Below are 12,218 nucleotides of genomic sequence, written 5' to 3' on the forward strand. Positions count from 1 at the left end.
GATTCACTTCACCACCCCTTGTAGCTCATGTCTCTTTGCGTGTCTCACTCTGGTTCTTCTCACGAGCCTTGGGATGATGTGGCGAGTCCCGACTCACTCCTGACCTTCCAGATTTTCCACCACTCTTTGTTGCGTGCCGGCGAGGAGTGTCGGCCTTCAGATTTCAAGTCTCTCGCTTTTGGCCGCTCCTCCTTCACGTTCCCTCCTCTCCCTGTCAGAGACAAACGCCCTCCTCATCTGCCTCTCCCCGGGCAGGGGTTGCGGCCCCGCGGAGCCCCGCGGCTTCAGCAGCCGGCTGCGCTGGACAGCTCCGGCGGGCGGGACCCCGCGGGCGGCGAGCGGGGCCCGGCCGCCCCTTCCAGCCGCCCCTTCTAGTTGCCCCCTCGGCCGCCCTCCTTGTCCTGGCCCTCCAGTCGCCCCCCATCAACATCCCGCCTCTCTGGTCACCCCTGTCCCTCCTCCACCCCCTGCTGCCCGGTCCCGGCCCTCCAGCCGCCCCCTCCTCCGTCCCGTCCCGCCCCGGCCCTCCGGCCGCTTCGGCTGTCCCGTCCCTCCTCCGTCCGCCCCGTCCCTGATCTCCGGCCGTCCCATCCTGTCCCTCCTCTGGCCGCCCCCATCCCTCCGGCTGCGGGCGCTGCAGCTTCCCCAGTCCCCTTCTCCCGGGAGACCCCTCCCTGCTGCCCTGCCCGAGCTGCCCTCTGCCCGTGTCTGTTCTGCGATGGGCACCGAGCCGAGGGGCAGAGGGCAGCCCAGGAGGAGGGATCCGGAGACAGGTTCATGGAGAGCCCTGTGGTGTTGTGGAGGATGAGCCGAGGCTGCCAAGCAGCTTTTCCTAAGGAGTTACGAGGATGAAGGACCAAATGCTGTCACCTCTCTCAGGGGATGGTGTCCCTGTGTTTAGGAGGTGCAGCAGCTGTTGGAAGGTATTTGAAGGCCTGATCTGCTGGCAATATATCCCTCCCTCTGAAGGACTTCCTTCCCTATTCCTCCTGTTTCCTATCCCCTCAGTAGTGTGAATTTCAAGTAAATTTTGGTTCTTGTGGAATTCTGGCATGAGGTTCAGAGAGTTTCCAGTCTTCACTCTTTCCTTCCCAGCAGCCAAGGCCATGGGGTCTTTGGGACACACCAGGTCTGAGGAGGGGACCAGTGCCCCGAGCTGTGCTGTGGCCCTGCTCCTGTCCCAGGGGTCTTGGGCACCTGGAGGAGGGCCAAAGAGATCCCTTCCTGAATTGCTCTCTGCTGCCTGGCCTGGAGCATCTGTGATGGCATGGCCAGGGGACAGGCAAAGCACCACAAAGGGCTGGGTTCATCGCTCAGCTTGGTGACATCCCACTTTTGTCTCCTCACAGGCCAACCCTGCTCCCATTATCGTGAATACAGACTCGCTGGAACAAGGGCTCTCTGTAAGTCTCCTGGTTTCATTTTGCTTCCTTTGATCAAGTGGTGCATTTTCCCTGCTCAGCAATGCGGGAAAGACTTTTCCAATGCAAGGAGGCCCTGGTGAGGTGACAGAGGAGCCTGATACCTGCACCACGTCCCCACAGCACATCTCACCCCCAAACCTCCCTGGGGCTGGATGACACTGTGCAGAACCAAGGCCAGCAGCAAGTGACGCTGGGGACTCCAGCACACGGAGGGTACAAAGCAGAAGGCCTCAGCAGAGGAACTGCTGGGGTGGCTGCATTCAGGGTTAATTGTACAGCCTTTTCCTCCACTTCCCTGCACTGCCTCAGCCTCCTTAGGCAGCCCCAGCCCCTCAGGAGGGAGACAGCCCTCTCTGTGTGGTTTCTTACATCACACTCCTTGGGGGCAGCAGGACCCATCAGATGCTGCTCCTCTCCCAGTGAAGGCTGCCAGCAGCTGAGCAGTGCTTGATGCCTATGTTTGCAGCCACAGTGCATTTGGCACTCTTGGCATAGTATAATCCTCCCCAGTTTGTTGCAGAGAGGGTTTGCACACTGTTGCATCCCTTCCCAGAATATTTGCAAATCATCCCTGCTAGGGGGATGGAGGGGGAGGGTGGCCAGCATGAATTTCTGGCCAGCAGAACTGGTTTCATGCTCATGGGGTGCTCCCCTTTTATTTTGCCCAAAGGGAGCCCAGTTAACAGCTTGGCAGAACTGGGTGCTTTGCATCTGGTTTTCTTCTGATGCATGAAACTTCAGCTGACTTCCACGTTAGTGAAGAGGCATCAGGACTCAGAACTGGGGTGGGTTTGTCTCTGGAGTCATGGTAGAGGGCTGCAGGTGACTTCTGGGGGCTGAATCTTCCTCCTAAAGAACAGCAGATCTCACCTCACAGCCTGTAGTGAGGTCAGAGCTGGGCTGGGCTGGATGGGCAGGGCTACAGAAAGGAAGGGAAGCCTGGCTGAGACCTCTGCAACCCTGGCTGTGTGGTTTAATTACACTTGAATTGAGGCCACCAGGCACTGGGGAGGAAGGCAGCGGTGCATCTCTCATCATGGTGGTCCTGGCCTTGTATGAATGTTGCAGAAGAGGGCTGCAGTCCCCAAGGGTTACCTTCCCCAAACACATGCAAGACAGGGTGTTTGTGGGTCAGAGGTTCTCTCAGTGTGCTGGGCTCCCTGGCTGCAGGACATGTTGCAGCCTCCTGTCTGCACTCACCCAGCTCGTGTTGTTCTACAGGGAACTGAAAAAAGGGAGGAGGGACACACCACAAGGCTGAACTGGGGCAAGTGAGAGGTGTGCCATGGGCAGGGCAGGGAGGTATTCCTGGATGAAAAGTCTCCTTTCACATCTCTTTTGTACCACGCCCTTGGTACAAAACATTGTACCTTTGGAGGAACGTTGCCTGCTCACCATTGCAGGCACCAGCACCACATTCCTCGCAAGTGCCATTCTCTCCTCCCTGCCTGTGCCTAAGGGCAATGAGAGGTGAGCCCAAGGGCCAGGGACAGGCTCTGTCACCCCAGACAGGTTCCCAAGCCTTGCAGAAGCCAGCAGCAGGGAGCCCATCCGTGGGGCCAGCAAACATGTCCTTCCACTGCAGTGGACTCCACCTTCCTGCCCTCCTGGCTGCCTGCCTCTACTGTAGCTCATTAACTTTACAGTCCTCCCTCTCCCTCCATCTCCATATCCCTGTCCAGCCCTTCTCCCTTCTGCAGTTCCTTCTTGTTGTGCTGCATGAGAGCTCCCTTCCTGCAGCCCCTGGGCTGGGTTTGGCCATATTTCAAGGGGTGCTCTGCACCTCTGACAGACACCACCATCACCCTGGGGATGGCAGTCACCAATCTCATCCATCCAACCTCAGCAGCACAGGCCAGAAGGGACGGTCCTGCAAGGGTAAAAGAACTACCAGATTGTGGCTGTCATTTGCTGACAGAGTGTGGACCACCAGCTCCATACCCAGGTATGTGTCTGGAGGAGCCTGTGCCCAGGGCAGGGTAGACACCTCACTTTGATTTCTCTCAGCCTCCAGCCTGGAAACCCTCTTGCCTTCTACTTCATGTTATACCAGGAGAGAAATGAGCCCTGATCCATCTTTTCCTTCTCTGGGGTGCTGGATTCCTCAGGCTCCAGAGAAAACACCCCCCAAAACCTCAGCAGTTTACAAGGTCAGTGAAGGAGCCACACCAGGAGCTTGCCGCAAACACCAAAATGCCAAATCTGTGAGCTTGTTTTTCCACAAACCCAAAAGCTGAGGCCCGTTGGTACAGTATGCATTTGGAAGGGTTAAAGTCACATCTTCCAGTCTTTAATTACTTAACTATTCAATGCTTTCCTTAATGATAAACAGATGGATGTAGTCTAGTTCCTTCCTGTTCTAGCTCCATTGATTGCTTTGGATTAGCTGCTGGGCTGAATTTGGCCCCGACTGTTTATCAAGAAGTCTGTTCTGCATTTCAATGTCCCTGTCCACCCACTTCCATCCCCAAGAGCATTTAGCACCAGCAGCACCACAGCACTGAGGTAGCTGGGTCTCAGCTCTGCTACCAGTGGCTTGTACAGAGCACAGCAATCCCCATGGTGTAAAACCACATATAAACCATTATAAGAAGGCCTGCAGAATTAAAAGCATCCTTTCAAAGATAAAGATGGGTGCCAGAGGGAAATCACCCATGCCAGCTCCAGGTTATTGCTCACAGTGTCACCCCCTGTATTTTGCCCTGCAGGTATGCAGCAGGGACATGGAGAATCAGAGTTCCTGTGGCAGATGGGATCTCTGCATTTCAGAGCTGCCTCTCTAAAGCTGAAACAACTTCTTGCTTCCAGTCAGTCCCAACGTAAGCAGGGAAGGTTACTCCAAAGCCCTTGAGGAGTTGATGATTTCAGAGGCTGGGTCCTTGGAGCCTCATTGCCCAGCAGTGAGGTGCCATCACTTCAGTTTCTAAAAGGCAGATGTGAGGAACCAAAGTGCTTCCCAGGCCTGATCCTAACCCGTGAGCACCACAGGAGCCCAAGGCTCTGCCACCAATGAGCTCAGAGGCAGCCTCCTGGTGCAGTGCTGACTCTGCTGTCAGGGTCCCCAGACGTCGTCACTGCAGAGTGGGGAACAGCAGAGATGGCCACCATGGCCCAGTACAGGGCATAACTTGCTTGTAAGCCTGAAAAAAGCAGAAAAAATCAAAACTAAACTGCCACCCTCACACTTTGGCCCCAAGCGCTGGCAGTGGCACATCCCGCTGCCAGTTCCTGCAGACACTGTGGCTGCAGAGTCGTCCCAGCTGTCACTGGGCTGTCATGCTGCAAAGCCCTTCCCTCTGCCCAAGCTCAGCAGGTTGGTTCTCATGGCCCTCTGGCAAAAGACTGACCAGAAATAGGGCATTTATGTACTCTGTGTTCAAGGCCAACACCATGAGCAATGCGTGCAAGGGGGCTGAGGGCAGGGGTTAGCTGAGAGCAAGTCAGTAGGTCTCAGTGCTGCAACAGGACATGTGGATGTGGGGAGGTGAAGGAAGGGAGCTCTTGACCTATTTTCCCTGGGCCCCCTGCCATGTGCAGGCAGGGAGAGCTCTCCCTCATCAGCAATGCCAATGCCTGCGCCAGCAGGGACATGCCCATTGCTCCTGCTGCTCCCCTTTCCTCTTGCTGGAGCAGATGTAGGGCATTACCAGGTGCCCTCCACCCCCAGGTCTGCCTTGCACCAGCAAGGCCTGACTCTCCAGCCTTTGGACCCTCTTCATTATGTTGATACATATCTGCTCCACCAGCAGGTCCCAGTGCACATCCTAACACCAGGATATGTGCTCAATCCTGCTCCAAAAGGGGCTGCATTAACCTTCCTGCAGGTTATTTTCTTTTGCAGCCTGGTGGGCTATTTGGTTTGCATTTGAGGAACCTCATCTTAGTCTTCTAAATTTGGCCTTCTTTTTTATTTAAAAAACAAGCAAACCCCTCTCCTCCCTGCCCAAAAAAACCCCACCCCCAAATCTGACTCTCTAGCAAACTGCAAAGCGTGTTCCACGTGCGCTGTTGCAGTGTTGGCCAGCAGAGCCTGCAGACAGCTTGCAGAAGCTCTGGAAGGTGTGTGTTCTTCAGTTTATCAAATGAGTGTTAACTCTGAAGCCTTCTGTTGATGATCTAAATGCCGTCATTGGTGCCTATTTCCCTGCTGCTCAAAACATGACAGGGAAGTGAAGGACAGCAAAGATGCCTCATCCTGAGCCCTCAGGTGGGCTTGTTGCATGGGAAGGGCTTGGAAAAAAATACCATTACTCTTTTCCATGAGGAATCAGATGGTTCTTAAGACCAGGATATGCAAGGAACAGGTAATTAGCCCTTGACAACTCTGTCAGCTTTAGATGACAAGAGGGGAACAGGGTGGGGTATACTCTCCCTGTCTCAGGATGACGGAGCCAGGCATCTTCCTGCTGAACACACAGCACATGAGATGGCCCCAAACAGGAGCTGGGCAAGAGCACAGGGCACTGGCAAAAGACAGGAGGAACAGCCTGCGGCAGAGCCAGGTCATGGCAGCTCCAGTGGGTGTCATGGGGAGGTTTTTGCCGTCAGCAAGTGACTGGTATTCGATTTCCGACGCTGGAACGTTTGCCTTGTTGGCTCGTTCCCTTGGTTACGTGGTATATATTAAGTTCTTCATTTGGCTTCCTTATACAATTAACTGGCGTTCCATTGCGTGGATTTTGGAAACATTATCAGAGTTGGGACTTCATGGCCAGGCCTGGCTGACCCCAGCGTGCCTGGCCAGAGCAGGCTGCTCCCAGCAGACACTGCATTGAGCTGGCTTTCAGAGAGCAATGCAAAACACTGCTCAGCATTGGCATCCCTGAGGTTTGGGGAGCGGGGATATCCCGTCTGGCAGCGGGGTGCCTGGCGGGGTGGTGTGCTGGGGTGCCTGTGCACCCCCGATGCCTGCCAGCTCACGCACTGCTGGCTCTCGCCATGGCTCACAGATTGTCAAAGTCTTCTGCAGATCCCCATCCTGTAGGGATGTGTACACTGTTCCTCTGCGGCCGTGGGTGTGCATATGGCTGGCTGTGTGGCAACTGTGTTGAATGCCAAAGCAGAGAGGACAATGTGTGTAGTAGCAAAGGGTGCCAGGAATCTGAGTTGCTGGAAAGCTGGAGGGAGGCGACGCCGCACCCCACGCACCGGGATACCAACTGGAGAGATGAGATGAGCCCGAAGGCTGTAGTGAGTGAGGCTGTGAGGGCGGCACGGGCCAGTGAGACAGCTGCATTTGGGATTAGTCAGTACGGGAGGATGAGAGGAGGGAAAGGCAAATCGTGCTGGAGGGAAGCGATGGCCCCCTGCCCACAAGAGCACAGCCCAAGGCAGCACTGTGGCAGAAGATGGCACTGGCCACACATCCCTGTCCCTCTGAGACTGTCACGGATCCTGCTCCAGGTTAATCCCACCACTTCTGGTGCTTTTCTGCCGAGGGATCCTTGGGATCCTTCCTTAAGAGCTGACCAAAGCCTTTCCCAATGTGCTGGGAGGACTGGAGAGTTCTACTACTGGAGCATCTGAATGTCCCAGCCCTGAAATCTTCCAATGGCTGAGAGGCACCAGGCACGGAGCACATCCAAGGAGGGACAACCTTCTCAACCTGTGTTCCCTGGAGTCTCCATCCCATCTCTCTGCTCTGGACTCTCCCCAAGCTCATGCTGGAAGTGCAGTACTCACAACAGGGTGTGGGATTGCTTTGGCCTTTCCAGGCAGGGGACAAGGGTGCATGAGTCACAAATGGCACAGCCCCATCCCAGATCCTGGCCTGCAGAACTGCTCCCCCACCTGGACCTCTGATTATTGCCACCTGGAAAAACTCCTGTTTCCTCCTCGTACCTGCCAACAGGGCCTTGCTGTTGCCTCACTGAGTTTCCTTCTGTGGTGTCTGATGATGGCTTTAATATAAATGATGGTTGCTATCCCCTCCATCTAATGACCGAGCACTGTCAGGTTTTGGAGGATGGCAGGGCTGTGCCTCCACTGGGATGGACAGCAAGGAGCTACGAAATCAGGACACAACCAGCATCTGGTGCTGGACAAAGAGAACTGTGTCCAAACAAAGCCATGTCTGCCCCAACTTGGGATATGGACCATGTATAGAAAGTGGCTTCATGGGATCTATGAGCCATCAGGTAATGGCAGATGTAAAATTCAGATGAGGACCCCTGCATATTATCCAGAGGCTACAGACAGAGTTGGGGCTGCATAATGGGAGAGGTGTTTCCCTGCTGAGTCTGGGGTCCCATCATGTCTGCCTTGTCATCACTTCCATCACTTCCTTCCCAGAGTGACTCAAATTATGAGATTGAGTTCAGTCCATTCCAAAATAACTGAGTCAGCAGTACCCTGGCAGACAAAAAGGCCAGCTGTGTGCTGGGGGGTATCAGGCACAGCATCACCAGCCAGGCAAAGGAGGGGATTGTCCCACTCTGCTCTGCACTGGGGCAGCCTCACCTCAAGTGCTGGGGGCAGTTTTGAGTGCCACAATATACAAAGGATATAAAGGTGTTCAAGAGTGTCCAAAGGAGTGCTACAAGGATGGTGAAGGGTCTAGAGGGGAAGCCATATGAGAAAAGGATAAGGTCATTTGGCTGGTTCAGCCTGAAGAAGAGACTGAGGCCAGACCTCATCAGGATCTACAACTTCCTCACAAGGGGAAGCTGAGGGGTAGCACCAATCTCTGCTCTCTGGGACCAGTGACAGGATCCGAGGGGATGACCTGAATCAATGTCAGAGGAGGTTTAGGCTGGATACTGGGAAAAGGTTTTTCATCCACAGGGTGGTCAGGCACCAGGCTCCCCAGGACAGTGGTCATAGACCCAAGGCTGCCAGAGCTCAAGAAGTGTTTGAACAATGCTCTTAGGCACATGGTGTGGCTCTTGGGGATGGTCCTGTGCAGGGCCAGGAGCTGGACTTGATGACCCTTGTGGTTCTCTTCCAACTCAGGATATTCTGTGAAACTGTTGGTGTTGTGTGTAACAGCTCCGGATGTTCCAATAGCCAATTGCTTTGCAAATCTTGCAGAATTTTAGACCTTAGTAGCTGTTTATGGCCTGATCCTGATGACCTGGAATGAAACTGCTGCTTTGTTTTCCTGTGCACTGTTGGTAATGAGGAAAATGGATTTTTTTGACTGTGCATTTACCATTTTAGAGCCTACAGCTGCATCCCTTTTATTCCTGTCCATTATGTTTCCAAGAGCTCTGCTTTGACACTCTGGGTATGGGAGACCTTCAAGTGTGGGGATCAGTGTGGTGTACAGCACTGACGGGCTACACCATTTTTGCATATAAGGGCAGCACAATGTTTTCACCTCTTACTGTGCCCCACTCTCACACCTTCTTTCCTTTGCACCCAACGAATGTGGTAGAATAAATTATTCTGAATTTGCCATTAATACAGTCATGCTACTTAAAGATTTAAAAACTATAAGCTGCTAAAGGTGTTTATTATGTTATTATGTACAGACATTTTTTTCCCTTTAAATGGACCGACCCTCTCTCTTCTCTTCCTGCAGCAGTGAATTTCTGAGGTTAATTATATGGTGCGTAACAAAGGTGTTATTTCTTTTTGTGCCTTCAGTTGTGTTCCTTTTCATGGCTGGAGAAATGAGCTGGGAGAATAAAGGCTTTGCACTGAAGTGCATTAAAGTCAGTGGGCTTTGGCTTATGCCCAGAAAGAAAAGCAGCACATGGTTTAATTCCAGGGCAGGCTCAAGTGGTTGCATTTAAGGTTTTTTTCAGCGGTGATGGTGCAGCTTTTAGGTTGGATTCTTCAGCTGTCATAGGGTAAAAATTAATTCCCCAAGGACCAGCACACAGTCGTAACACGCTGTCTCCCTCTCTCCAGATGAATGGCAGTGATGGGATGTTCAAGTATGAGGAGATCGTCTTGGAAAGGGTAAGTATTCTTTACTCACCCGCCAGCAGTCTTTGCTGCTTCTTCCCACTCGCCTACCCACCAACACAGCCAGCACCCCACACATCCCTGCACCAGCTGATGGGGAGGGCTTGGTCACTGCTCCCTGCTTTCTCTAGAGGCTTTTGTGAGTATCACACTTGCTTTGCCTGCCTGGCCCCCACAGCAACTGGGAGAGGTGGGCTTGCTGCTTCCCTCTACCCCTGCAGACCCCTCCAGAAGGCAGAGAGGAGGGCTTCTCCCTTGCATCCCTCTTTCACACCCTCACCCACACAAACTCATCAGTGCAGAGCACAGGGGGAGGTTCTTTGTCATTGCCTTTGCCAGAAAACAGGTGCGGGGAGCTCTGCTTGTGCTGGCACTCAGGTAGCTGCACCGCACAGCTGGGCACAGGGCACTGATGCCAGCCTGCCACCAGACTCCCCAGCACTCTGGGGTACACAGCCTTGGGGCGCTAAGCTGTAAAAACAGGTTTTTTAGTAAAACAAACCACAATGGGGGACATCTCTGCTCAAGCTGTTCCTTTGTTGGCAACACACCATCCGTGGCTAAAATTAGCTCCCTCCATGTTTATCCAGGGGCAAGTCAACACCACACAGGGCAGAGAGGGCTTTCCCTTGGTGCGCAGGAAGTGACAGGGGTGAAGGGATGGAGAGGGAGTGGGAAAAGCTGGGCCAAGGTTTACTCCAAGAGACAGGCACAGCCCTGCTACCGGGATGGCTGGGGTGGGAGGCTGCCCACAGCACTCCACAGCACACCTTGCCTCCTCCTCAGCGCCATGCCAGGCAGCTCAGCCTCGCCACGTGGCCAGCATTGCAGGGAGAGACACATCGCTCATTATTCTGTTCCTCTCTGCCTTTAGTCATCTCCCTCCTTCCCTTGGCTGTGCATCACAGAGGTGGGTGGACGGAAGGTTATCTGGGGCTGCCGCCTCACCCACCGCTTCCCCGGCATGCCTGACGAAACCAGCCCAGGGGATCCTTCCTTTTTGGGATAAGCAATTCTCACTCCAGGCCCAAGTCAGAGGCAAAAGCCTTGTTTTCAGGGATTCTTCAGAGCACCCTCTGTCCTCAGGTCTGAGGGAATAGGGGGAGAGCTGGCAGGACCACACAGAGAGGCTCCCATTAATGCCCCACACTCATTGATGCCCCCAGTTCAAAGCCCGAGGGAGCAAGAAACAAGAAAATTTCAGTGCTTAGCAGCCAGGGCCAGCATGGACCATACCCAGGTCCTTTCCCCTTAACCTGGCTCCCAGTGGGATCCAACAACCCTGTCTTAATGCAAGAGAAGCACTCTGGTGCCTGTTAGTGAGGCTGTCCCCTTGCTGGGGTGTTTGGCTTCTAAAGTTGACCTCAGTGTACCCCAAAATTGCTGGTCTGTCACTGTTATTAATCCTTGTCTTTGTTGTAAATACAAGGGTAAATGCATCAGCATTTGAGGGGCAATAATTGAGGAAACACCATCTGCACAGGGACATGGTTTGGGGTTTACCCACCAGCAGCAGGAGTTGCCCTTGTGTCTACACCAACCCTGATGCCAGCCAAGAAATCCCTTGAACTCCATTTTGAAGTTTATCAAAATAAAAATGAACAGCACCCAGATGATTTCCAGGTTTTGTAGCTAACAAAGGAGCACAGCCTTCCACAGACAGGCACAACAAATGCCTGGAGATCATTTTGCACTCTCACCTGCCTTGCTGTGGCCAGGCTGGGTCTCCATGAAGAGTAAGGAGGTTTTTTGAGCTGGGCACAGCTTAGAGGAAAGAGAGCAGCCTTAGACCCTTTACTGTTGAGTGCCTCCTTGTCTCATGCCATCCAAATTCCAGCTAGCAGGAGAGTATCCAGGAGCATTGCAGAGTGAGAGGCATTGGTGGTTCCTGGTGATGTGTCATGAGTGTCATAATGTCAGAGTAGAGACCTCTGCATCACTGCAGGAGCTGAGGCTGGGCCCAGATTGCCACGGAGATGTGTGAGCCCCAGCTGCTTGTTGGTTCTTAGTGATCCCAGAAGCCTGAGCTCCAGTGTGGCCCTCTTGGCCACAGGTCCCACAGAAGGGCAGAGAAGCCCATTGTCTGATCTAACACTGAGCACTGAGGCCATGGGCAGCCAGCAGAATGCTTGGCCTGAGCCCACTTGTGTATGAGAGGCAGGCACAATAGTATGTGACTAAGTGTCAGCTCTTCCACATGAGAAAACAAGGCAAGGAGCCATCTGATTTTCAAGGCAGAGCAAAAAAGGCAGGAATTGTCCACTTGCATCAAGCATAGATCTGGAAGCAATGCCTGTGAGTGTGTCACTAATGAGGATTCTGCAAGTGGGAGAGGCGGCACAGGGCCACAGCCACTCAGTCCTGAGGTGCTTGAGGAATGGGCTGGAGATAAGCTGTGGCTCCTGCATTCCCCCCAGGCATACTTCAGCAGAAGCTCAAGTGATGCTCCATGTTGTGGGGAAGAGGAGGCAGAAGTGGAAACCCCACTCCATCCTGATAGCCGCCTCCACCCAATCCTGCAAATTCTGGCACCAGCATTGCTGGTCCCCAGCATGGCTCTGTGCTAGGGCTACATCCCAGGGTGCAGGGAGGCAGGGGTGTGATGCTGGTGACTGGCACAATCCCCGCTGGTCTGTGCGGGCTGCCGCATCGGTGTCTCCTCCTGGGGAGCAGCCAGGGAGGGGAGGTTTTCTCCGCCAAGGACCACCTCCTCTTCCCCCAGCTCCACGCCTGCCTTAGAGCCTCTCCGTGGAGACGCGGTGGTGAGGGAGGTCCTCAGCAGCTCCCACTCTCCCACTCCATCTGTTCAGTGCTCCACGCTGCTGCGCCGAGCGCTTGGCTGATGAACGCTGGCCTCTCCTCCAGCCGCTCATCCCTCTGCCC

General features: G+C 54.0%; 1 protein-coding gene across 12 annotated transcripts in view; it reads left to right on the top strand.

Annotated features, from left to right (window-relative positions):
- Nucleotides 1-12,218, top strand: part of DLG3 (discs large MAGUK scaffold protein 3) — a 77,436-nt gene that overhangs the window by 37,688 nt on the left and 27,530 nt on the right. For 9 of the 12 annotated variants that reach the window (XM_071569137.1, XM_071569142.1, XM_071569150.1 and 6 more), the window contains 2 exons: nucleotides 1,350-1,403; nucleotides 9,279-9,329. In XM_071569137.1, the coding sequence (XP_071425238.1) occupies nucleotides 1,350-1,403; nucleotides 9,279-9,329 (105 nt within the window). The remainder of the gene's footprint in view (nucleotides 1-1,349; nucleotides 1,404-9,278; nucleotides 9,330-12,218) is intronic. The other 3 variants (XM_071569139.1, XM_071569145.1, XM_071569147.1) reach the window with 1 other exon arrangement.

This window comes from Pithys albifrons, chromosome 14 (assembly GCF_047495875.1).
Source record: "Pithys albifrons albifrons isolate INPA30051 chromosome 14, PitAlb_v1, whole genome shotgun sequence".
Classification (NCBI taxonomy): Eukaryota; Metazoa; Chordata; class Aves; order Passeriformes; family Thamnophilidae; genus Pithys; species Pithys albifrons.